General features: G+C 36.7%; 2 protein-coding genes across 6 annotated transcripts in view; both read right to left on the reverse strand.

Annotated features, from left to right (window-relative positions):
• Nucleotides 1-3,423, reverse strand: part of LOC107268547 (beta-1,4-N-acetylgalactosaminyltransferase bre-4) — a 53,404-nt gene extending 49,981 nt beyond the window's left edge. For all 3 annotated transcript variants that reach the window (XM_025085821.1, XM_015741434.2, XM_015741431.2), the window contains exon 1: nt 2,533-3,423. The gene's annotated coding sequence lies outside the window, so the exon portion shown is untranslated. The remainder of the gene's footprint in view (nt 1-2,532) is intronic.
• A 1,730-nt stretch (nt 3,424-5,153) lies between these two features.
• On the reverse strand, nt 5,154-26,979 carry LOC107268562 (low density lipoprotein receptor adapter protein 1). 3 transcript variants are annotated; one of them, XM_025085822.1, is made up of 6 exons: nt 26,789-26,979; nt 10,287-10,483; nt 8,962-9,074; nt 8,176-8,417; nt 7,931-8,082; nt 5,154-7,823 (listed from the first exon to the last, which is right to left on the reverse strand). In XM_025085822.1, exons 1-6 carry the CDS (start codon nt 26,868-26,870, stop codon nt 7,635-7,637), a joined length of 975 nt encoding a protein of 324 aa, XP_024941590.1. In that variant the 5' UTR covers nt 26,871-26,979; the 3' UTR covers nt 5,154-7,634. The 3 variants fall into 3 exon arrangements, with proteins under 3 accessions (XP_024941590.1, XP_015596961.1, XP_015596960.1); XM_015741475.2 differs by lacking the exon at nt 26,789-26,979 and adding an exon at nt 24,832-25,265; XM_015741474.2 differs by lacking the exon at nt 26,789-26,979 and adding an exon at nt 19,336-19,385.

A 26,979-nucleotide genomic window follows, 5' to 3' on the forward strand; every position in this document is an offset into this window, starting at 1 on the left:
CCCCCAATAACGTTTAATTCGACAAAAGTTTTTCTTGAGCGAGTTTAGGAGGCAGAAAAAAGGGGTTTAAAAACTTTATGATTAGCTACGATAACGAGCCCATAGTGGCAAAGGTCAACAGCCTAAGAGTTTTGCATAATACATAAACCAATAATGTACGCGTTCCCTATATAGCCTCCAGTTCATTTGATAACGCTTATAAATGACTAGCGGACGTATTTTGGTAGTCTTATCAGTTGACGATAACCTGGAATCCCAAATCCAACATGCGCATACGTGATAAGCATAGGTCGGTATTCAATAAAAAAAGAGCTAAAATCACAATAGTACAGGACAGTGATTGCTTATCGATAAGCTACTCGAGTCGAATGCGTATAATCAGGTGTCTAGTGATACAGTATACGGGTTATCAGTATAATTGGATTCACGTTAAAATTGCATTAACGAGTTTCTTGATAACCCATCAATGTAGTAGTTATCGTGTAATTTGAACATATTGATATTGCTTGATTTGATTATTAATAAGTGATTATATATTTATTATCATGATATAATGTTATCTATTTGTGCAGATTGGTGTAATTATTTTTTAATGATATTCGAATTTACATAAAAGCTAATTTTATTGCTTGCTATTTATACCGACAGACATTAATGACTGTAGCGACACGTTCATAAACCACAAGCGGTATACCTGCAATCAATAAGATTGCCTGCCGTTCTTGGGCCTCCCACTATGTCGTAATAGCATGAAATATCGTATTTCGCACATGCTGGTACTTTGTCACCCACGTGTATTAATTGTCAATGACAAACGTCAATTATCCACGTTAATACGATTATCGATTGTGAAATAACGTTCGAGGAGTTCAAATAAAAATTTGATTATTCTACGTTCAATTGTTCGAAATGACAAGTGATTTTTTATTTTAATTTTTTTTTTTACTAAAAATTATGACTCCGGTGATAAATAGATAACGAGTCAGAGGTTTCGTAGTAATATAAAAATGTAAATTATTAAAGTAATTCTTGGCTTGCATTAAAATTACCGTAAGTATAAAGTAACGTATGTATGTAGGTAGTGGTTGTCAAATAAAACTAAACTTTTTATTCACGCCTATTTTCATTAAACTTTTAATCGTAGCGTAGCGCCGTCACACGATATGGTTTTCAAAATAATTGTCGTACGCATATCGTGAATATCGTTCGCGCTACGAATTGAATTAATATAACGTGATATATACGTTATTTGTATTGCCGTCATGTATCCGTCATTGTTTCCGGATAATGTACCATCGTGCAAGATTCGTTTCGAATTCTCGTATCTTTATGGGTAGCAACGTTCCGTGAGGTTGGTACTCATTGACAGAAGTGATTAAAAATGTGATTTGTATTCCCATTGAGAATCGAGACTGGAGAATTGAATTTAACGGACATTCCCGATAAGTCCCAGGAGTAGCAAAACGTCGATTCCGATAATAATGGATCTTGCACAGTTGCACAATTGGATTTAAAGTGAAAGCCAGGTCTAAATTCGATTAGCAATTTAGATTATGGTATCAAGTATTTTCTAGCGAGTAAACATTTAACGTTAATGCGCATGCATAAACAGTGCCCAATGAAGATAAGTGCGGAAAGGTCAAAGGCAATATTATTAAGACAAATAATATGACCATTGTCAAATAAAACATTTGTAGGACATCATGTACTTGTGGGAAAGCAATGATAAAATAAAACGAATTATCAAATCTTTTTTTAAATTTGCCCCTCTCGCGGCCAGAATTCTAACTAATATCAGAAATCCGAAAGCATGGTTGAACGTTTGGATGTCCTGTTATTCAATCGCACCGTAACGGCTGAACTGATTTTAATGAAATTTGACATAATATATTTATGTAGTTCATGTTCCGAATATACTTTTTACCTTGGAAACTTGAACGACTCGTTTGGGGATACAACAAATTTCCACGCAACCAGACACCGAAAGACGCCACGAGGATCCACATGAAGCCTAGTTATTATTAAAATTCATGGCTTCCGCATGGCCGTCGGATCTAGGTTCAACGTGTCGCCGACGTTTCGCAAACGTTCCAATCTACACCATTAGGTCTAAGAAGCTTTGATACAGTAACAGAACGTCAGCGAAACGTTGGCAAACACATTGAAACTAAATGCGACATCCATCCGGAAGTCACGAATTTGAATAATTGTTAAGACGTTTATATTGCGTCATAAAACATATTTGACAAAATAGTATCGTTTGATTGACGTAAAGGAAATTATAGAAAAAAATAATATTTGATGAAATTAGGCAGAGAACAATGTATTCGATGCTGTCTATGATTTTGGAGATACAAACGTCACATTTGTCATTCGTCGTGACTTTTACTTGTTACTGGTCGTTACGAGGAACACGTGTCACAGAAGTAGAAGATTTATAGGAACGTAATGTCTTTCAATATTGATTAAACGTTAACGATGACACATGCGTTCTGTTTACTGGATAAATAAGAATTTATGGTAGGAACTTACCGATCACCGATAAAACATCAGGTCATCACACGAGAGCATCACAGTCTGGCACTGTTAGTATCCGACTACGTAACAAGAATCTGATGATTCGTGTTTCACGAAGATAGCCGAACGTTACTAGCCGAGAAGCCGAAGTCGAGAGACACTCGAGGCGTTAGGGATTAGTGAATAAAGTTAAGTATTTATGAATGAAAGAGTATAGCAGGGTTAATAACAAAGGAAGATTATTACAATAGAGACCGAATATTCGCGAAGTAAATGCCACGTGAAAAAGGAAACGAAGTAATAAATATTTAAACTCCGATTGACAACCGTCTTTCACTAACGGTCACTGTGAATAAATTTAATCATCAAGGATAAACTTTTTACGGATCGAGGATCTAGGATCAACCTAGATCTTAAATCCTATTCGATCAATATCATCGCGACGTCGGGATGAATGCGGTGAATCAAGCATGGGCTATCCGGAGAATGTCGCTCGGCCATTTCCGTGTCGAGCCGTAGGAATGGAAGAGACGATGATGGGAGCGAGAGAGAGGAGATACAGAATCAAGAAGTGGGACAGAGCGAGTGAAAGGGAGGATCAAAGAGTGAGGAAGAAATGACGCAATCGCGAAGGTAAAACAGTCTTCGAGACTCGAAGCGTTCTTAATTCTTATCGTCTGCCACTGAACGCCGTGCTCGTCATGACGCTCATGACGAGGCACGAAGTACGTATCTGCGTCTCGTAGCGGCACTGCGACGTCATGTAAAAACGGTGTATTCTCACGAGCGACATTTTAACAGTACGGAGTTTTATTGTCGTTCTCACGCAGCTGGATGATATGCTAAGTGATGCTAAGGTTCGGGAGGATCACGAGCACGCGTAGCGCACCGCGCGGCGTTCGGTTGCAACTAAATACACTGTGCCTTGCGCTCTGAAATTTTACTTTTGTTTTTGCTCTCGCTCCCTTTGACGCCACTTGCGTAGTGGGTTGTATTTTGGTTGCCAGTGCTGCCATCTCTTTGCGGACAGCGCAAACTTCAGGCAGAATCCAGTATCAGTTTTCTGACAGAGATGAATCCTGTATCCAAGGAGAAAAGGTTCTCGCTGCATTTATTAGTCTAGATGGAATTATTTCTTAAGTCTTTTTATCTGGGTGTCTTTGGGTATTCGTAATAATTGGATTAATGTCTTGAAGTACTTTCTTTTCGCTCGATATTTTCAGTTTCTCTTTTGTATTACATATTCTTCACGTGAAACGGAAATTTTATTGGTTATTCAATCGCGTGGGCGTATCCTTCTGTGGTTTTTTATTTGGAATGTCATTTATTCTCTTTTTCTTGTAGGTCTCTCTATTTTTTTTGTTGAAGGGGACACTTCGTGGATACCAGACTCTGTACGTATAAAAGTAGATTAGGGTAAGTTGATATTATTTTTATTGAAAAACATCAAAATACATGATAGATATTAGATATTTTTTCGTTCTTCTTATTTACTACGTGTTTCTTTAAACGTTTCGTAGGGTGTAAAAAAAAACTAAATAAATGACTAAATACTAAATAAAAACTAATGTAAAAACATTACTAAATAATCTCATAAAGTTAAGCCTTTCAAAGTACTGATTTATTAAATGCATTATACGTGAAACGATGAATGAATGTTAATTTTATCCTCTAGCCTTTCGTTAACCTTGCTGGAAGGTAACAAAATTCTCAAAGTCTCTTAGCAAATAATAAAGAATTTCAACTATGATTATGTATAAATAGACGAGAGTAATTTTCACCCAGGAGTTAAAAAATAAAAATCGAACTTTTAAATCGACAAGGAGACGTATCAAGGAGAAGTATCCTTTTTATAGTAACTCGCGTATAATAATTTAATCCACAAAAATTGTTCTCCCTTTTTATCAACTCTGGTATCTAGTGACCCGATTTTTAATTTTGACACTTTTGTCTCCCCCTCCCCCTTTACTCATAACGCAGGATAGCTCACCATACAATTCTACAGTTGGTTTCACTCTCTTCAACGTCCAGAGATAATTTCAAAGGGAAAGCAAAGCCAAAGGATACAAAAAATTCATCCTCTTTCGCCACAGGGTAAAAGTTCTAAAAAAAGATTTTACTCTCCTCCCTTTACAATCCTAACAAAAAGCCATTTTGTACCGAGAGACAATGTAAGTACTAATCACGGCTTCAGTGGATTCTCGAAAAAAATTCTACAATATAATAATTATCACTGCTCTGCCTTCGTCGTATAATACAAGTGTATTTTTTCTCCCACCACTGAGGGAATCTCTGTATAAGCAGCCAATAGGAAGGCAAGATGCTTTTGATTGGTCCAAATAATTATCATCTTTGGCAGTCAAGTAGATATGCCTGAGCCGCGGATCGATATCAGAATTGAGGATAGCTCGTGGCATACGGATAAGCGGGAACAACATATATTTTTGGGATGACCTTAATTTTTTGCTATCTATTTTTCGACCCTGCGCGACACCAGCTGGTCGAAGTGCTGCGCAGATTGCGTAGTGCGTGGATATTTACGCCCGGTAAGACGTCAGGGCGTCTATAGGGACAGCCTAGAATTTATAGGAAATTGCTAATGTAATTTTGGGAAAAATGAAATTTTTGCGAATTACTTTCTTTTTTTGGAGATATGTATGGATTCGTGTATTTCTACCAATTTTTACACGTAACCTTAAGAACTAACAATAAGTATTGGCACCTTAATATGCGAATATTGTAAAATTCCATTATCGATACATCCACTACGCTATGATGTCGTAATACTAATTGTTTCGTACGTGCAAATTCTATTGTATAAAATTACTAAGATTTGTGCAGTTCAATTTCTTTATATATTTTTATATTTTGGCATTATTTGCAAATTCACATGGATCGTGGGTTATATTTATTTCTTTTTATACTTCGACACTAGTAAACGATAATGGCATTGTATACTTTACGTTATCGCGATAGAAGAGTCAAATAAGAATTTTTTTACCGAAGCCACCAATTAACTGCTGCAATCTTGGATAATGGTTTTAGAGATAAATGATGTGTGTGATATTTTTTTATGATCAACATTTTTCACCTTTAATATTAAAAAGAAAAAAAATCATTTCGATTTACTTTAAAAATTTAATAATCTTATGTAAGGGTTTAATTAAAATTTGTGTACACTTATCGAGAGCAAATTTAATTTTCATTAAATTACTTGCCGATTATGCAACATTTCGATAGTACAATTAACGTATACGTAATGGTCCCTATGGAAGAAGGATTCAAGTAAATTTTTCTTTAACCCCTTAAGTGCTCCAGTCGCTTAACGTAACGCAAGCGCATATACAGTGCCGGTCAAAAGTATTTGTACAGTGCAGTGCTGGACAAAGTATTGGCTGGTCAAACGTATTGCAATGTGCAAATAATTTTGGGCAGCACTGTACGCGCTCATAGTAAGCGCCTTTGTTAATTGCTGTCTGATCTCCGACCACACAGAACGATTTTTCGTTGCACTTGCTGTGTACCGAACGGGTCAATTGGTTAAAATTTTTATTTTTTTTCAAATTAAATCGAAATGATTTGCATCTCACGTGTTTTTGTTATTGTAATTCTTCACATCGAAAACTTACGACACACGAGTTACCTACTAGTTACTTATTACTTGGGTACAGCTAATCAATTTTGACTTAATAATTATCACTAATTGAAAGTGTCATTGTACGCGAATCAATTTTTATTTAGACGATACTGTATATTTCTACTACGTATTCTACGTGCGAGATAATTTTTAAGTTCATTTTTTACGGATATACCGATATCGATAATTTTCAATTTTTCAAATAAAAACATACGTATATCGAAATATTTGTATAATATTTTCATAAACATGCTCAACGTATTCTAATTGAATTTATATCGAAGTTCTGTTACAGGAAAAAATTACGTAATACGAATAAAGCTGTCTTAAAAATCAATAAGTAACAATTTTGCTAAGTGACAATTCGCGCTATGCAATTTTACATTTTCGAAGTAACAAATAAATAATTCAACGTGTACAAATTATTGATTTTCTATATACTATACGACTATTCGATCATTTTTAGAAACGTCGACACGACACTTCGCTCTGAGTGCAATAATAATAATAATAATAGACACCATAATGTTATCAAACAGACACGCCTTGGCTCTACCATGCTTCTCAGTGAATTTCCATTTGGAAAATTTCATAAAAAAATTTTGTCAACTGTGCAGTCATTAAAAAAATTCACCAAAAATTTATACAATAATTCAGATCACAGAATCGTATGGCACGTTTATACACATAGCGTATACATGTGTATGTATATACATATATAAGAATAAAAAATAAATCCAAAGTCACGTGAGCTCCATTTTTTTTTTTTCAATTCCAAAGAAAAACTCAATGATTCACTATCCCCAAAAAGCACGTTTCTTTGCATCGATTCGCAAAAGATTTTTCAGCGTCACATGGACGTGCTATTCATAAATCATCAAACTGGAGAATTCGCTTATCACCTGGTTTGGCACTTCCGTTTATCATTTTTAATCTAAAACCTATAATCCCATTGACCGAATCTTGAAAGCACGTCAATAGTCTGGATAAAACTTGATACGTAACACTCCAGCCTCCCTCAAGTCGATTAAGCAACATCAACCATCACGATTAAGAGTTAAATGGATGCTCTTTCAAATCCAGCCAATCATCAAGCACCGACAAGGACAGATTCATTGATAGCGTTAAGACGAAAAAAAATAAAAAAATAAAAAAAATCTTACCAACCTTAATATTCTCTTAAAAATCTTTTCCTGCGTATTAATAAATTTGTTCGCGTGTAAAGTGGAATTTCGCTGCCTCAAATCTCAAAGATATTTTTCGCAAGGATGAATTTGCGTAAATGCGTCTTGGCTTTGTTCCTTTCCTACTACCCCCCCTCGCACCTCGACCCCTTCTACCACAGCTTATCACCTCAACACCTGTTTCTTTCTCCTTAGGGTAAAATCTTCTTACTTGCTTGGCTGCTATTCGATAAGTGCTTCCACAGTCCCGTGATTAGGGGTACGTCGCGGAAGCTATCAGCCGCGGGCTACGCGTGCTACGAGCACATCAGGTCCATGGTGCGCGATTCGCCCCAAGCATTTTGCACTTTGAACCCTGGGGAAGGTCTTGGTACAACGTGATGCGAGGGTGTCGACGTATGATTTAAATTATTCATAGGTATATTATTGCTCGTGCATTTATCCAAATTTTTAATCCCGTTAGCAGCTTCCTCCTCGAAACAGACCTAGGACGACAATTAATGGGCCTGTATTAATTTTGAGTGTATTCGATGGACTGGATGATCGGTAATCAATAATCAATAATTAATTGTAATATTATTATAATACACACCCAAGACTTTCCTGCTGGCTTGGATTCGTTCGATAGATCAATTAATAAATTTTTTTGACCGTCTTTTGAATTTTGCCCAATATTTCCACCACTTTGATGTTTCTTTTTCGTCTCCCTCGGTGACGTCTCTGGCATTATACCATTCTTCCAATCTGAGGATTAAAGAATTTTTGTCAAAATATAAATATACTCAACCATTGAAATGTATAGGAATCGATCCGAATAATAATATCCTAATCACCAACCTATTCTGTCATCCTCTAACGACGGACTCTTGTCTTGAGTGTGATGCATCCTCGGATCAGCCTGAGACAATTGCCAGGCTTCGTAAGCTGTATTGAATGCTTGAGCCACGGTGAGGGTTACGGTTTGCGCCATTTTTCTTTTCGGACATAAAAAAGCGTGACACTCCATCGTCTCGTTGAGATTCGTCGCAATAAATGCAAACACGTGATCGTGCATCGCGTCAGCGGAACAGTAGGAAATTCTGTAAGGAAAAAAATTATTAGGTCCTTAACGGTATGTTTCTTGTCCGGGGCTTAAGATACACCCTGTATAGAACCAATAAAAAAAGACATCGATGATTATCTTGACATAATGAAAAACAAAGGAGGGGGACACGAGAGTAATGGAGAACCTTTAAGAAATTAGGTTGTAATTAAAGATCTTGGTGGTAATATAAAAAACGAGTTTCACTCGGGAGAATATTCTGATAAAAATATATTTAATGTAAAAACTGTCTTTGAATATGTCCAAAAAGAATGTTCAGTACTCGTGACATTTATAAATTAATGAAAAAAGCAATCGAATCAACCTTAGGGACAATCTGATAGAATCTTCTATCATTCGAAAAGACAGATCCGATAATTCGAACCACGTGCCATTATCAGCCTTGAATGGTTTAGGGTAAATCTGTCGTGCCAGTGACGATACTATCACAGCATTGCAAGACTAAGCTCAATTAATCTGACGATACGTAATAATCCACGATAACGATATCCCACTCTATAGTAATTAATAATATAGCGAACCTGTATATGGAAATCTGAAGTTGGTCCTCTTCCGTAGCTAAATCCGTCATTCTGATTCCTTTCAGGCTGACAGCCAGGGAGACTCTTTGTAATTTCTTGCTGCTAGTCTTTGCCTGGAACGATGATCAAGAAAGAGATTAAATGTTTGACGCGTGAAAATCATCAAGTAAAACTCAAAGCGTCCTACGTTCCAGCTGTCAATATTAGAGCGAAGTAAATTCGAGCAGTCGCAGCGACATCTAGCGGAGTCGTTAGCCATTAACAGTAATGAACTTGAGTAACGTGAGTAGTTAGCAGCGGACGCTACATTTGGTTGTTGTCCGTGCTATTCTGTTAATTCCCTTCAAACTCCGTACGATCGAAAACGCTTTTGCCTCTTTCAAAATGAACCCTGGATACACGTTAATAAGCAGACGATATCTCTTCGCAAGCTCAGCTCGCGAAATTTTCGTCTAACCGAGTTCTTCTTGAGCTTTTTGCCGCTGCTGCTGCACTCCTGTACACTACTTTACTCGTAACGTGGAGGCGCTGTCTATAGATATAGCTCGCGCGCTTGAAGGTCTCAGCGAACCAGAGAGCTTCATCGGCGAAGCTCGTAGAACATCTTTGTTTGCTCGTAGACTTTTATTTTGTTACAGCTTCGCGAGAGTATATACCTATTAATAACTTCAAAGCACGCCAAAGCACAAAAGCTACTTTTCTTTTTATTACCTCTCGTCAAATATCCTGCGTCCTTACGTAACTGTTTGATCTGCCGTTATTCGAATATTGTAACCTCGCAGATGAATTATTTTGAAATTCAAATTGAAAATTTAAATTGAAATTTTTCTTTCTCACAGGACATTCGCGAAATATCCTTCTTTAGTAATTTACTTTAATTTTATTATTTTCCATAATAAATAGTTTACCTGAATAGGTAACCAGAAATAAAGTAATAATGGACCATTTTTTCTTTTCCACCGTACATCCACTTACTGTATTTTATTACAAATTGTAGATCACCTTGACGTAAAGATCGTCCCAAGTCGTGAAAAGTGCTTTGATAAGAATTTATGTCCATCGCTCAAGGATACTTCAGTATTAATATATATTGTATATCCAGCAGTATATATACTCATAAAAGAGAATGCGGATACCAACACGAAAAACCGGAACACTTTCGAATCTGCCGTATCCGGTGAAATATTTTTTTTTCACAAAAACCAGTAACAAAAAATATAGATATAGAAACGAGCATCCGGAGTAAATATAAATTCCAACGATAAAGACGAAATATTGAAAAAAAAGTTCTTTCAAAATTTCTCAAAAATTTTATTCATACATACCATAGTGATGACTGTCTTAATGGCCTCGGCAGTGGCTTCTTCGCTAGAGGGTGTTTCAACCAAAGTGCTTCCTAAATATTTCAGCGTAAACGTCACTTCCGGTGCATCTTCATCGTCATCCTGTCCCGGTGCACTGCCACCGCCACCCCCCTCGACGCATTCACGACTATTGGCCAGGGCCCACTCTTCACATAATTCTGAAAAGGAACAAAGGATCATCTTCGTAAGCGTGCATAACGACCATTTACGTCACAACGTTATCGCTCAGGAGTATCCCGATAATCCGGCGAGTATATACGAGGAAGGGTTAAACTTGGGTTTAACCCGGTTAAATCTTCGTTCGCCTGTGCATCGTGTGTGTAGTGTAACTACGCAAGTCGAAACCGAGTGTCACCCTCTGCACTCGAGACGACGTGAACCGCGTAACGATTATTCGAGAACCGGGCGAGACTCCAACGACGCGTAAAGGGTATATGTATATATACATACTATATATATTCAATATATATAATGTCTAGTACATATATAGTATAGTACAAATATATATATATATATAGTCTCAGGTACCCTTGAAATGTCCAATAGTCTTCCAGGATAATCATCATGCCATGTGATGTTAACGTCAACCGTAAAACAGTCAGGTTCTCTATATGGGAATTCTTTCGGAAAAGTTCATTACACTGTTTAGAAATGCATACCTGTATATAAATATTTCACAAGGTGGTTTCCAAGACCTTTTTTGTTATGTATTAGCAGTTATGAGGACTTTTCGTATTTTCTAGGGTGGACCTGGAAAAATCCTATATGTAACGTATACTTCCAGAGCCATTTGGCGGCACTCACACCGAATTTCCCAACAAATTTTTGATGCTGGACACTCCGACTTGTGATGGGCTAAGAAGTAGTTCGTTAGGTTAGATTCGGTTAGAATTCCAATGCTACATGTCCCAAGGTCTAGTTTTAAAAAAAAAAAAAACCATTAGCTTGCTGTTGTGAATGCCGCATGGCCTGGAAACTATCGCCTGACATATATATATTTGTATGCACAAGCATGCACCTATCACAAGAACCATATGTTTCCCGTCTACCAAGAATTCCCGCGAAATGAATTGAAAAATTTAAATCGACCTTCACGTAATAAATGTTCCTCTCGCAGCTGAGTTCAGGTTGAAGTATTTGATTTGTGATAAAAAGTCGTTCGATATGTTTTTTTTTTTTTGGTTTGCATGCGATTAATTCAGCTTCGGAAAAGCTTCGCAAAAGAATTGACGATTGTTCGATTGTAAATATACATTTTCTTTGAGATTTTTCAGAATACCGTGGACTCGCCTGAGCAAATAATCAGTTTCCCTTGATCGAGGACTTTCTGCTTCGTTGAATCTGCCAAATTAATTATCTTTTCTTCACTCTGTTCCAGTTACGAGTTTGCGTCTTGACGGAAAACCTTTTTTTTTTCTTTGGACTTTCACGCTCGCAGTGCTTCGCTGGTGAATGGTCGATACAGTCGTATGAAATATTATATTCACGAAACGTTCTTTGCAGATCCGACTGCTTGTGACAGGTTCCATTGATTAAGTGAATCTGCGTTGCTCGTGAATAAAATATCGTAGATAATTAATTGGGCCAAGACTTATATTATTTATTGGGAAACATTATTGAGGGTAAAGAACAATTTTTTTAGAGTTTGTATCGATATAAGGAAGTGAACATTTTTTTTGTGAAATTTTATAATTCATTTTATAGGGTCCTAATCGATGGAATTGATGAGGTCGATAGTGACCATACCGATCCAATTAATTTAATCGGACGGATTCTATCTGCTATCGGATAACATATTGGTTTGCGTTAACTATATATATTACATTTGCGCATTGCGTATGTATGTTTTCACGGGTTTACCTAGAAATTCTAATTAGCGCAACGGGATTCATGTGAATTGCGGTATCGAATGACAAAGAATGCCGGGAGTGATCGATCGATTTAAAATACTTGAGTTTTATGAAAGGGTTGTGGCAAGGGGGGCTTAGGGGTGGCTGGGGGTGGTAGGGGTTCTACAAATGGTCGCGGCTTTCTAGATGCCCAGAGTTTTTGGTTAACTTTCCACTTTTCAGGTGGCCGACAGCGAGATTGTGAAATGGGGTTGTGATTTTTTCAATTTTTCTTTTTTTTCTTATAAAACTTTGAAAAAGACGCCGAGCGCCGTCCGGAGACTGCAAAAGCCTCGAGGGAGAATTTCCGTGCTCTTAGGAACACAGCTCACAGGATACTTTGCGGGATATTGTCAAACTCGCGTCATCGTTTTAACGATACTTCAGGATTGTTGTAAAAAGAAACCATGGCGGGAAATTTGAATCGAAAAAAAGTAACATGCATACGAAATACGATTTTTTATTCATTTCTTAGGAATTTATTTATTCCATTACTTTTGCACTGACACGTCGACGTTGAAGATTTTTTTTTAAGGGGTTGAAGGTGGGAGGGGGGAGCGAAGAAGATCAAAATATTTAAATAAAATATTATCGCGATAACGAAGAATTACTATAACGACATTGTCTATTACTTATTTTTTAATCTTTTTTGTTTTTCATGCATCTTAAGTTCCGCGCGCAGCTTTAAGTTCTCAAACTGCTGTGGACATCTCGGGCTTTACGATATTTTCTACTTTACGAAGTCATTACGAGGAATTATGGTATTGGGGGGGAGGGGGGGAGGGGGGGAGGGCACGTGGGTAGGGATACACTCTCCTTGATTACGTCGACGGTATTAATGGGCAAGCTAACTCTTGAGAGAGACTCACCGGTAAATTTGAAAAACGACGTTACAGCAAAGCTAATTTCATTAATAAGACGACGTGTAAAAAAATTTTCTTAACAGGACATACCACATCGTACAGAAAATGCGTTATTCGTGGCCGTAAAATTTGTATGGCAAATTACTTTGAGTAACAAAAATATTTTTTATATCAACAATTAATTATAGTTAATGATTTTTTCTATGATCGATCTCAGTTATCATTGGTCGCGTACCGACTTAATCTTGTGACTTACTTCGGTGCGATTAGCTTGCCGCAAATTCTACCTAGCTAATGAACGTGATCTGAAATGTTAATTAGTTGAATTAATTTTCCGTTTGGCCCTTCGAGCACGTGCAGGCAACTGCGCGAGTTTTCAAGTGACAAACTTTAGGTGCTTTATCGATCCCCTGCAAGGCGTACCCATTTAATTGGCCAATGTAATCGTTGATAAATTTCCGAGATTAACCCGACATCGTTCATCGACATATTGGAAACTGCATCGAGAGTGATTGATATGGACATTCAAAGCCAAACGGAGTAACCAGATCAAAACTGAATTTTGAATGAAGCAATCGGCAGCGGTTAAATCGGATTTCGAGGCGGAAATTAGTTTTTACCCATAAGCGGACTTACGGAGAGAGGTAGGGGTCTGTTAGAGAGAGAGAGAGAGAGAGAGAGAGAGAGAGTGCAGGAAATTTGCAGTTTATCGATTATTCCAAATTATGTACAAACCAATACTGACAGCAAAGTCAAAAAAACGTCAATTCAATTTTTCACCGGAAGTCACTTGGTCAAGACGACCATTAAGATTATTTGACTGTATTTAGTCAAAAAAAAATAGGTCACCCTATACATGTATATACATGCGTTATACCCTATACACCCTATACATATACGTAGAGTAGAAATCAAAACAGTATTTACGTTATTCCTATATTCACTCAAAATGTCACCACTGGATGTAATTAGACCACTTTCATTTTTCATCCCCGACATGCCCTATTTATATTTATAAAAAAATTTTCCAATCTCCGTCACTCATGTTAAAAAATTGCCCTTCAAAGAATTAATTTTTGTTTTTTATATATTCGCCACCCGTTAAATTGATATTTTCGTTTTGTCTCGATATATTATTTGCAGCGTAACGATGATGACGCGTAACGTCAAGAGTGGCTGTCATTTCCATAAACACCATATGAAGCTCTATGCGCATTACCCATAGGGGAAAAAAAAGAATGCCCTAGAGACTTTACCTCATTCAGACGTACCAACCCTGGTGTACTTGATCTCTATAGAAATGGTATCGCCACTCGTTACTTGAAAGGCCAGCCTTACCGTTGCACTCAATGCGTCTCCGGTATACGTAAAGTTTTTTGAATCTAGACGCAATACTTCAGTGCGCCATTCAGCCAACAGTTGTATAGGAAAATAAATGTAAATACACATGGACAGAATAATTCGTCGATGCCAGTTAAAAGTTACCTCGCGAATTCAATCCCCTATAAGTGAAGCACGAGTGAAATTTTCTATCACTATTTTGACTTGTTACTCTAACACGAGTATTCGTATTTATCGAACCATAGGCTTTGTTACTTAATTCACTTCTATCAATAAATTCGCGTGTCCCTTGTGTAACGATAAAATCAATGTTCTGCATATTTCCTGATTAATAATTTATTTACAAAACCAAGCAAAATTCATTCTATACAAAATTTATACGTATTGCGTCCTGTGTGTCCATAATACACGGGATTATTCGCGGCAGACGCACCCGCTGAAGTTGGCCGCAAATGAGCGATTCCATCGAGCGGAACAGGGTGTCCTCGTAAAGAAATTTAAAGGTTAACGTCATGAACGTTCCTTACGTCGTTAACTTCGCATTCTTTCGTTTGCTTAACGTGGTCACCCTGTCTGGTTTATCAGAATTTTTCATTCGCGGCCAACTTCAGCTGGTGTGTTTAATGTGAATAACACTGTATAAATACACCCTTGGGTATATTTCAACGTGTATGGATAAGGGTGGGTTTCGACAAAGACGTGGCGGTGGGTGGTGAGGTTGCCGCTGAAATCCCATTACACGGAAAGGATTACGGTGGTAAAATCGATCTTGGCATAGCGACCACAACGCATGCTGAGGAGGGTAGGACGGGGTTGATGGTTGCGGATAGGAAATATTTTTTGAAAAAAAAAGAAGGCAAAAAAAGGACAGCAGCGACGGTGTTAAATAATTCTAGTGAACATGAAAATTCGATTACCCATACGTTCCAGTTTGAAAAACCAAAGGGGGGGTTGAATTTTGACGTGTCGAATATTACGTTAGGATAGGTCAGGTCAGTATAGTTCAGGCTATTTTAGCCTAGGTTAGGCTAGGTTACTACACTCGTAATATTAAAATGTGGGAGTGGGGCGTGGCTTCCGCTGGTTCTCATTGCACTTGTACGATACATGTGTGTTCACGTGATAGGATGAACATATGTACCATGCATCCAGCTCTAAAAGGGCTTTACTGGTGCATTGTGATACTTTAGCACGCTTTAGAGCTTCTGTGTTTATTACCAGGTTTACCAACCACCCCGATTCAAGTTTACGGCAGTCAAATGGACTCGCGTTTGTGTTCGTATTTTTTTTTTTTTTTTTCAAAAAATGTTTGCATTCAACAAATTTTAATTGCAAACTCCGACCCTCTGGCTGTTATGTCCGTATAAGATGAGTGGAATTATTTTTGTTTAAAATATTTATATTTTACTTGATATATATATATATATATATATATATATACATATATATATTTACATATATGTATATTCTGCCTTTATAAGGGAAACGGAGAAAATTATAAAAAAATCTCTGACAATGAATTCGATTTTTGTACGATTCAACGGAATTACAGATATTTGATTTTTTTTTAATCGGCTCTGGTCGAGGTGCAGTTTTCAAAAGTGGATTTCGAATGTTTGATAAGTTTAATTCGAAGTTGCAGTCATTATCCTCTTTTCAGGTCAGGTCTTATGTATAATACTTGAAATCGAACAATTTCCACGTACAGGTTAACAATACCAGAATTTATGGACCATAAAGATTTATCACCGCCAGAAGTTAGCCTGACAAATTTCAATAAAATCTACGCAATCGTTCGCGTAATCCCATAAGATCGTGTCGATTACGAATACAAATGGTTGTTAAAAAAAAAAGATGTTCAAAATGATCGATTTTTCCCGCCATACATAAAATCTAACCAATCTCTCACAATCTCTTCGACCGACTCTTTTTTTTTTATTTCATCAGTCTTCCACACCAATACAATACACGAAGCGTTACCCAAAATGGCGAGGAACCTTCACTGAATAAAAAAAAAAGGGTATAACCAATTAATCAAAACCAAATTGTATTTCCCGTCTGAAAAGTCGAGGAAAGTGTTTCAAAGGGTACACAGGTGTCTCTATGCGCTTGGGAAAGAGCATCATCTAATTTGGAGTTTCAAATTGAATTCGAGAGCGTCGCGACATCGTCCTTTTTAATAAAATAAGACGGAACCATCCCTGATAAAAGCACCTTTTTTAAAATGTCACTAAACACAAAAATATAAAAAATTAAAATTCCATTGAAAAATCAAAATTAATATTACGTATGCGTATACATACACATATACCTATATATACACGTTGATAGCACACACGTCACACTACGTTCAGTGTCCAATAATTTTAGGTTAGTCCCAGTCGAAGGAATTGCCACCGCATAGGAAAACCGCTGCCAAATAACGTGCACGTGTGAACGCACGTGTCCCCGTTTCCCTAATGTAAATTGAACGAGACAGAGTCGCCTTTATTACTACAGTCAGACAATGGCGTTACGGCTATAGGATCTTTAGCATTATAATACGGATATATGTATAAAATTAAAAATTAATTTGAAATAAAAATCATTCAAGTCACTTAGTCATTCAATAATTTTCCATACAGGCAATGATACACGTGCAGTGTCTTAATATGGTATTTGTAAGATTCTATAGGATAACAACATAGTATACATACTGTGTAATATTAAAAGTTCTTATATTCAATGGACTGGCGTCATAATGCCGTTGACCGTTTCAAAGAGTTTTCATAACGATTCGAGTTCCTTACGTTGGTAAAGCATGGGATGTCATTATAAATTAGACGAAATGAAATGCATTTTAAAAGGAAGGTACCCCCGCAAAGGGAACTCTAGTATATAGGAAGTTATACGGGGGATACTATAGTTTGATCGAGTGACTACGTTGGTCATGAATATTTCAAATTATCAACGAACCAATCTACATGGATCTTTTAAATACGTTCAGACGTTCCATTTCGTATCTCGTTAACCGTCACGATATTCAAGTGTCTGGAAATGGTTTATTTACATTTGTCCATAGAAATATATGGTAACACAGTGACGGATACGTATATAGATATATAAACAGTTGGTTAATTATACGATTCCAGCAGGGAATTGCTTTTGGGAATTTAAACGACCCGCTACCGCGCTAATAAACCGAAATATCCTGTATACGGTTTACACAGCTGGTAATGAAATTCGACCAGTGCATTTTACAGTTCAAATAGAACGGGAACGAAGTACCGGTTAAACGTAGCATTCGAACGTAGGTAATCATGGCGGATTTGTTATTATGGCTTGGAGCAGCTGCAGATGCTCATTGTTAGTTTTGAGGTTAGACAGTTCGGACGTTCTGTTAAAGGCAAATTGACTGTATATATTTTTAGGTGATTTTTGGAAACTTTTTTTTATTATATATTTATTACAACGACGTATTGTCGTTGCCTTTACGTGGGAGTTGAATGACACATTCGAAAATATTTAATAAGAATTATTGATTTGATTCGGGTAAAAGCTTCAAAGGCAGGACCACGGAATTCCAATGGTACCTTATACCGAAGTCCTTTGGGAAATTTCAATAGGAATTCATGCACGATCGACATTCATGAAATGTGAATTGCGAAGGGATCTTTCGTAGGAAATGATATTTTTTCTTTTTTTATACGTAAAATATATTCTGATAACATTGTGTTGTCGGGTATCCTAAAAAGACTATAAAAAGATAAATGGACGATTTTATATATAGATAATATATTTTTTTTACAATAATCCGCTTTTTTATTTGTACACCAAAGTTTTTTAAGACGTCTTAAAGATAATTTTTGGACCTTAAGTGTTGTCTGGAATTATATACACGTATATATGCCCGAATAAAATATTCTTCTTACAAGATATCTAATATACATTTTTATAAGATTATATGGCTTCGCGACTTAGTTGGATTCTATAAAATATTTAAGATCATTTTTCTTTATGGTTTTGCTCTTATACTGTCTACTGACTTTTCGACGTAAAATTATGCAGATTTTATGGACTGTAATCAGCAGTTCCAAGGAAGTCACATTATCTACGTAAAGCGACCCGGCATGCATTAACATAATCTTAAAGGTGGTTTCCATTGCACTGCTTATTGCTATTAATTGTCCTGCATTACTGTAGTCAATTGCTATGCGATCTCTCTGTGATTACGAGAATACATCGAGCACGTGGTTCGCATAAAAATGTCTGATTATTCAATAAAAAAAAAAATGATAACATCTTGGCGAATTTTTTTGTCAAAATAATCAGCAAATTTCCTAATAATCCAAATTTCCAGGATGTAAGGACCCACAACGGAGATTTTCGAGGAATAGAAATTTTAATTTTTAAAAATTAAACGTCACGTTTGACAACGTGGAAGAGCAACATTTTACTATGAAATTTATTCTTTGTACTTTAATCTATTAATATTTCGCTATAACCCAGTTGACATTCGCGACTGTTTGTCAAATGCATAAATTATTAATTATCACGACAACGAATATTATAATTGCAGACGAGTGTCGCTGTTTGTTGAAAATATTTGTATTAATGGAATTTTCATAACTAACTATTATTATTATTATCATCATCGCGCCAACGTAACTACGAGTAATAATAAAGAGTGACGAGTGGTGCAAAATAATATAAGGTAAACGTATGTTTCACAAAAAAAATTTCCAGCTTAAGTTATAAAATATAAAAACAGTCTGACCACCATATAGGAACCCTACGAAAACACGTACAGCATCTACCACAAAAATAAATGAAATAACCCATAAAAATAATGTGTACCAGAAGCCTAAAATTCGGAGGAAAAAAAAAACCAACACGACTATAATGCATAAAGATTTTCTTTTTTTTACAAAAACTTACTCTTGTGTTTCGAGCTGCTCTTCCACAGACCCTTGAAGAAGGACATTTTGCTATAAGAACAAATAGTACCAATTTCTTATTTCCGCCAATTTCGTAAATTTGCGACTTCGCCTTATGGTCCCACGCGCGAGCACATCCGGCACGAGCGTGAAGCCGCGTCTCTGGACGTCAAAAGTGTCGAGTTGATTGAACGCGTAAAAATTTGAAAAACAAATTAAAAAACTTCGATTAAAAAAATTGCATAATAGCGGCACAAATAAATTTCAATAATCAATAATTTTTCTTTCGATAACCCTCCCCGATACCCAGCATCAACGGGCGTAAAAAATCATACGTTTCGAAGTATCGCACCAAAATTCGTTATTATTATTATTTGAGGAAAAATGTAGAAAAAATTGTCACGCTTCGCGTACACGTCCTATTCCGTACGCGGTTCACCGCGATATGGTTGCCAACAGTTCATCCTAGGCCCTAGCGCGTATGCGCATCCCGTACCGCTTTGCTTTCCTCCTACCATAGGTCCTTCGTCTTCCAAACGGCCAACCAGAAGAGGCTGCACCAGGTATACATATACCATTAGAAAATACCTGACAGCTTTAGAAATTATCAGTAGCCAAGATTACACAATTTACAGATATACAAAAAAAAATGGCATAATAATAACAGTATCGATACCATAGAACCCACGTGTAAGGATAAAGGGGTTCAGAATTGTCACGGAAATGACCTTCCCCCCACCCTCCTGCTCCTGGACCCTCGGCTCTCATACGACCCATAATAATATCTAGACGCGGGAATGATCGATGGACCACCACCTTTCTCTCCTACCTCTTAGGCAAGGAAATTAAATGTTTTTCCTTGCAGTTCGGAAGTTGGCAGGAACTTTCTCTGCCTTTTTCTTTTTTTTTTTCCCTCTACGTCGCCAACGAGAAAGTTACAAAACTTTGTGTAAATCCGTATTGGACGGAAGGAAACGAGTGGTGGGGGATAAATAGATTTTTTTTTTTTCATTTCAAGACTTATCTCAAATTATAATCCGAGCTTTTTATTGATTCTTTTATATTTTTGGTATAACGCAATTTCGTGTTATCAATTTTTATCTTATTTTTTATTATATTAAACGTGTATCGTTGCTCGACGCATTTTTTCCCTTTGTATCTATATTTGATTTCCGAGATACTCGTGTGTATGATACTATATATATGTATATACTGTGTATAACTATCTACCTATATATATACTGTATATGTCAACATATGTCGGAACAATACAATTCCGTGACACGTGACTCCAATATTAAACGTTCATGGCATCAAGCCGGACCGCGCAGCATCCAACAGTATTATCCCTAAACCTATATGGATTAAATAGGACCACGAAATATCAGATGAAAGAGTATTAAATTTATAAAGAAAAAATTACATAGATTTAACATAATAATTAAATAAAATACCACTATCGTATCTCATTTAACCTCACCTATCGAATCTATCAATGACCATGCTTATTGGATGATCGAGCAAGTACAGTCAATGTCAGAACGAAGCTACCGTTACTACTGAAAAAACGTCATATACGAAACCGATTAACTGCAGTGCTGGAAACTTCGTAAAAACGAACTTTGAACGTAAGTTCAAAGTGCATCAAAGTTTGAATTAGTAATTTTCAAGCAGATGGCGCCAGCGTCGTATCAGGACCTTACGTCTCTTCAATGTTCGTATATGATATCACGTGTTCAAGTAGAGACGGACAGGAACGAGCCAGACAGTTTGGTTAACTTATGGAACGGCGCTTGCATCAGCCGTCTGAACACTGCAGGCAAGTTAAACGACCTTAAGCGTCGCCGTCTTGTCCAGCCTCAGAGTTCCTATATAGATATAGATAGGTGTATATATGTATATATATATGCTCGTATATGGATACTTGCATATATGCATTACAGCTTCTATAGTAAGTATCGCAAATTCCTTTTTCATTCTATTGCCTTTGCCTTTAACAGAGTTTTGGCCGCCCTTGATCCACTCGCGAAGATCGCGGATCGACGCTCAAGGCGATCCAAAGGTGAATCCCGTCGGGGACCAATCAGCTGCAAAGTGGATCCCACCGGTTTTCATTCTCGCTGCCGAATAAGAAGTCGCTCTTATTTTATTTTCCTTCCTCTTCCTTCGGTTTATGTTCCCTTTATTTTTTCCTTTTTTTTTTTCATTTTTACAACTTCTCCCTTGACTTTTGCATTCGCGTCCGGACTTATCGTAATTTACGGATTACTAAATTCTGATAGCGGATTTAAACTCGAGGGTACACGTTCGAATTGACTTGAAGAAGTATAATTTTTGATAATTAGAAAATTAATTCGATGAAATAAAAAAAAAGATTTTTGCTGACGATAAATGAGCTTGAAAAATTTGACGATAGCTATGGAGATGAAAATTGGATAATTAAGTTTTCTCGCTACGTTCGCTAATCAGTGGTGCTCGTCAGACTTTATTCTTACGTAATTCGACCGATCCATTGAAATCTCTTTTAGCAAGCCTTTTTCTTTACTGATTCCTTTCTCAAGTCAAGATGCGTCTCGACGCGCTGATGCAATTCATGGGCGTCGTGACGCCGTTCGTTTCTACCGTGGACAGGCACGTCCAAGAATTTCCGGATTAAAGGTACAAGAAAGGGGAAGTCCTTGGCTGTGGTAAATCAACTGTTAAGGCGGTACCCATACGTCGACCATAATTGAACTGTGGAATTGAACGTGGCTGACGTAAGGATTACTAAGCCGTTCCGTGGTTGCAGACTGCTATACTATATGTATATAGGAATTCAATGGGAACTATGTCAGGATGACTGGGTTGACTTGAATCTATTGAAAAGTAAATAAATTATGGACCAGTGACTTGACACCCCTAAAAATCGAATAAAGCCGACATATCCGAATACTTGAAATTTACATTAATACCACGTGTCACACAATTTTATTTTTTTATTTTTATGCAATTATTCAAATCATGCACAATACTTGACAAAAACTTGAAAATTGCGTACAATTTTCAACGTACAACGGGTTCACTCGAATCACTATTGATATCTGAATTCGGATTAGTATTACCGCTTTTGAAATTGACTTCAGAGATTTTCAATTACTACGACGCTGAACGACGCCCAGGGAAAGTTGACGAGGAAGAAAAATAATTTCCGATGTCGACGTCCTCAGCGAAGGCCACGGGATTATCATTAGCCCTTCAATCAGTCACGCGACGCGAGATAAGCGAGGAATTTTGTCCCTTCAATTCGTAGCTTGAAATATATATAAAATATATATATATATTTGAAGTCGATCATCTCTATAAAGATTTTCGATAATTTTTAACATATCTCTTTTTCTCTCAAATCCACAGGGATGCTGCGCAGATTAAATTTATTACGGATGAAAACCGTCATCGCGATCCTGAAATATTATCAGGTTTCATCCTTTCCTTTGATCTTTTATCCTTATCAGATGTAACGAGCACTGGGAGATGAGAAATCTGAGACTCCGGTAAGGGTTTCGTGTGAAGCACGGTTACGATATACGTGGACATGTGTAAATCTATATACCTATATATCGTTACGTCATACATTTTCGTATATTTAGTATAACCATATGTGTCTACGTGAAAATAAATCAATATCCTAAGGACGTATAAACGTATTGAAGAATAAAAAATGATAATACGTAATATTATACATATAAATATAAATAAGTAATGCACTTGACCCCCTGATGTGATACCAGAACAAGTTGTCACGTCATAAAGATACGACAGAGTCAGGTCAAAGGTCATTCTTAAAATCGTTTGTAAACGACACCCGACTATACAATATACTACGTTGTAAACGTCCTATCAAAATTGATGCAATTTCATAAAGAATATGAGTTTGTTTAACGACGAGAGGTCGTTGCCCAATGTAGTAAGGGTTGCCGAGAGATAACAAGTGTTAAGGTCGAGTGTCGTTACTACGAACTCAAATTTCCGTATAATAAAAAAGAAAAGCGACAGATAAAAGAATGAGTGTCGACTATCAAAATTATAAATGGTATGGATATTTTTTCGAGCGTATAAAAAAAAAGATTATCAAAGCCACGTGGATCGAGTGTCATTTTTATTTTTTTTTTTCTGGAAAATAAAATATTTTTTTTCTCACGGGAGATGAAGACTGAAAATTATCTTATCGGCTTTGAGTATAAATGCGCGAATAGGGGGTGAAAAGGGGGTGCGAGTGTTTTATCTGGGTTCGAGAACGGCTGAACGCGGAAATAAAAAGGTTAACGAAACTTATTGCTGGCGGATATAATCTCGCGGTTTAAATGACGGTCCTATCGACGGGGTAAAAATCGCAATGCGCAAAATCCCTAGGGACAGAGAAAAAAAGAGAAAGAAGATCAATTCATTTTTTTACTGGCCCAAAAAAAAAATAGTCCGACACATGAAAATCATAGGAGTTCGCTAATTGATTTTTGTTGCGTATTGATTTTCGATTATGAAAATATCGATGACGTTGCTATACCTGAAAGTTTATTATCCTGGTTGTATTTGCACGTGCGATGATCGAGTTTTGTTTTTATTGCGGCTAATGTGCGTGTAATGCAAATTACGAGACGCTTATTTAACGTCCGCACGTTATATGGGAGAGAAGGGCGACTATGGTAATCGCGCCTTTTGCGAAATTACGCTAAAGCACATTGGTGAAAGGAGATTATACAGGAAGATATATAAAGTGAAAATTATGAGAAAAGAGAATTATACAATTTATCCAAATTTTTATATATTTCCGCCATTTTCATTTTTTTTTGTATATATATATATATATATGCTAAATCACAGTTGCGCACATATGTACACGATACATGCAGACCGCAGGTTACGTTAGGCGCCACGTGCGTTAGCACGCCGTACTTTCATTTCTACGTAGGTATAGCATTACTCACGTAAGAATAACGCGTTGATAGATATGCATTCAAAAGTGCATAATTCCATGTGATGCAATTTCTTCTACAATTAACTGCAATTTTTCAATTCAACTATTTTCATTGTTTACAAAATTTTCTTTTCACGATTATTTATTATACGATTCTTTAACAATGACTCTTGTTGATCTTTGAGACTTGCGGGTTTGAAAAAATTTTTGTATTATCGAATAAAGGTCAATATCCTCGACCTGATCGTTACAGATGCACTGCTCGAGGTCATTCCCTTGCCGATCCATGCTCCACTTTCTGCACTACGTATAAAAACGATCCTCGATACCGCGCAAGGCGTTTACCCGGTAGCGTTAAAATATAAGATTCAAAGTAAATTCTCAAAAAGCATAATTTTGACGATTGAAAGAAATCTGACTCAAGTATAATGAGAAGCAAAAAACTGGTATATATATCTTAAAAAAAAATCCAACTTTCGGCAGAGGGAGCTGTTGTCGATAAAAATTAATAATTAATTTGTATTATAATTTAAAAAAAAAACTTACTCTTGTGTCTGGAGAATCTTCGAAGTTTTTTGAAAAATGGCATTTTCACTCTTTCTCTATTTTTTTTTGTTTTTCAAATAATTAAAAAACCTCAATTCTAACCGAACTGATATATAGTTCAAAAGATATTCCTATAACGATTGTTATAGGATTTATTGTATTACAAGTAAATTGAATCGGACGGGCGTCGACACGGCGTCTTTGGAAGTCGCGGATTGTCTGATCGATTGGCGTCCGCGTGACGCGCCAAGAGTAGCCGAGAAGTCAAGGAGTCAAGGGAGACGCATGGATCTTTTTCTCGCTCTCCTTTCTCTCCGTTTCCCTCCAGAGACGCCTTCTTATGTGAGTGACCCTTCCTTACTGCCTGAAACAAGTGTGACTACTGGAAATCTAATGCCACTGAACGTATAGCTATAATTATAGATATAATGAAATATCAATATAATAATAATACTGGAATCAAGGATTCGATTAAATTAAGTATGAAAGTCTGAAAGGTTGTAATTAAATTTGAAAAAATTTCTAAATTCACTGTACAAAAATTCATTTGAATAAATAGTCTATGCATGATAAAACGTGATGATTATTAAGGAAACGCAAATTTTTATCGATCCTATACTGCATTAATATGTTCAATTATCGTTATACTTGTTTTACTTCATTTTCTTGTACTTGTAATATTTTTCCCACTTGACATCCACTACACGTCCGCATAGATATATGACACATGTATATAAACGTCATTGTACCTTTAATAGGTTATCCAGATGATTTTATTAAGTAATTATGCTTTATCAGGCAGCTTCATACATTTAGGGCGTCCTAATAGCATTTGCTCTTTGGAAAAAAAAGAATTCGCGGGAAATTTAAATCTCTGCAAGAGTAATTATCACGAGCGTAACTTAATAGCTGTGTTAAAAGTGAAGTGACCCAATTAAGTTAGGGACGTAAAAGTTGCGCGAAGTTGAGCTACCTGGACAAAGCGGTGCGAATAGCCTAGCCGGGTTGGTGAAGTTTTGCAAAATGGCGGAGCACCAGGTCGAGAGATGTATACCATGCGAAGTACAGTTTCTATACTACCGTTGAAGTAACTCCGAGGAAGCGGAAGTTATATGAGCTGGTAATTGACATAGCGCACTTGTAAAGATACTTTAGAAAAACTTACCCGCAGCATCCCCTAGTATAAAATCTTCATTCAACATACCTAACTGGATCATTCAACGTTTAAGCTCTTCTGGTTAATTAAAAAATATAGTCTAATTACAGCGGCGTGATTAATTCATCCTAAAAAATTCATAAAATTAATAAAATTATAAGATCGTTCAGTCAAAAGACTTAATGAAAATTCCAAATTTCCAGAATATCATTTGTTATCGTCCAAGTTTCTTGCAGCGCAGTCTATGGCAATTGCGGAATACTGTATTATTGCTCGTTACTGATTATCAGTAACGTCTTCATCGCACCAAGGATCGCCAATTATTTCTCAACGGATCGTACATTCATCGATCTGGGAAGTACTGGAATAACGCTGACATACGAACAAAAAAAAGAAAAGTCTCGAATTGACCTAGTCTGATTTGTGTAACATTAAATAAAGCGAATTGAAACGCAGTTACATTGGACTTTGACGACGGCCTGAATTCCCAAGTCATTGAGTCTAGGCTGTTATCATAATTAGCTAATTTTACCAGTTGCTTAATTTTATCGGAATTCCGCCTACTTTGTACATACATACAGTTCCAATGCGTATGGAGAAACGAAATATTGAATGACGCAGTGTCAAGAAGTCACTGTCACCTCATGTCGTGTTATCGTTTTAATGGCAATTTTTCTTCGTACACATAAACTTCTTTTGAATATGTCAAAAAAATAAGATATCGCGCGAGTATCATCATTATTATCCATTTTCACTCGTACGGATTTCCGATGTCGTCGTTTTAGCACTTGTAATACATACCGCTTAACCTCACAGTGGTGGCGTCTTTTTTGCCATTAAGAAAATATACACCTATCGAGTCTGTTAGACTACATGCCATCATTGGAAGGTTAACGAGTTCTTGAATCCATCGTGGTCCAGATAATTACTGTCACGCATATCCGTATTTGTCCGCACACGGCAAATGCTCCTTATTGCTTGTTCGGACCGTA

Source organism: Cephus cinctus, unplaced genomic scaffold (genome assembly GCF_000341935.2).
Source record: "Cephus cinctus unplaced genomic scaffold, Ccin1 Ccin1_scaffold0564, whole genome shotgun sequence".
Taxonomy (NCBI): domain Eukaryota; kingdom Metazoa; phylum Arthropoda; class Insecta; order Hymenoptera; family Cephidae; genus Cephus; species Cephus cinctus.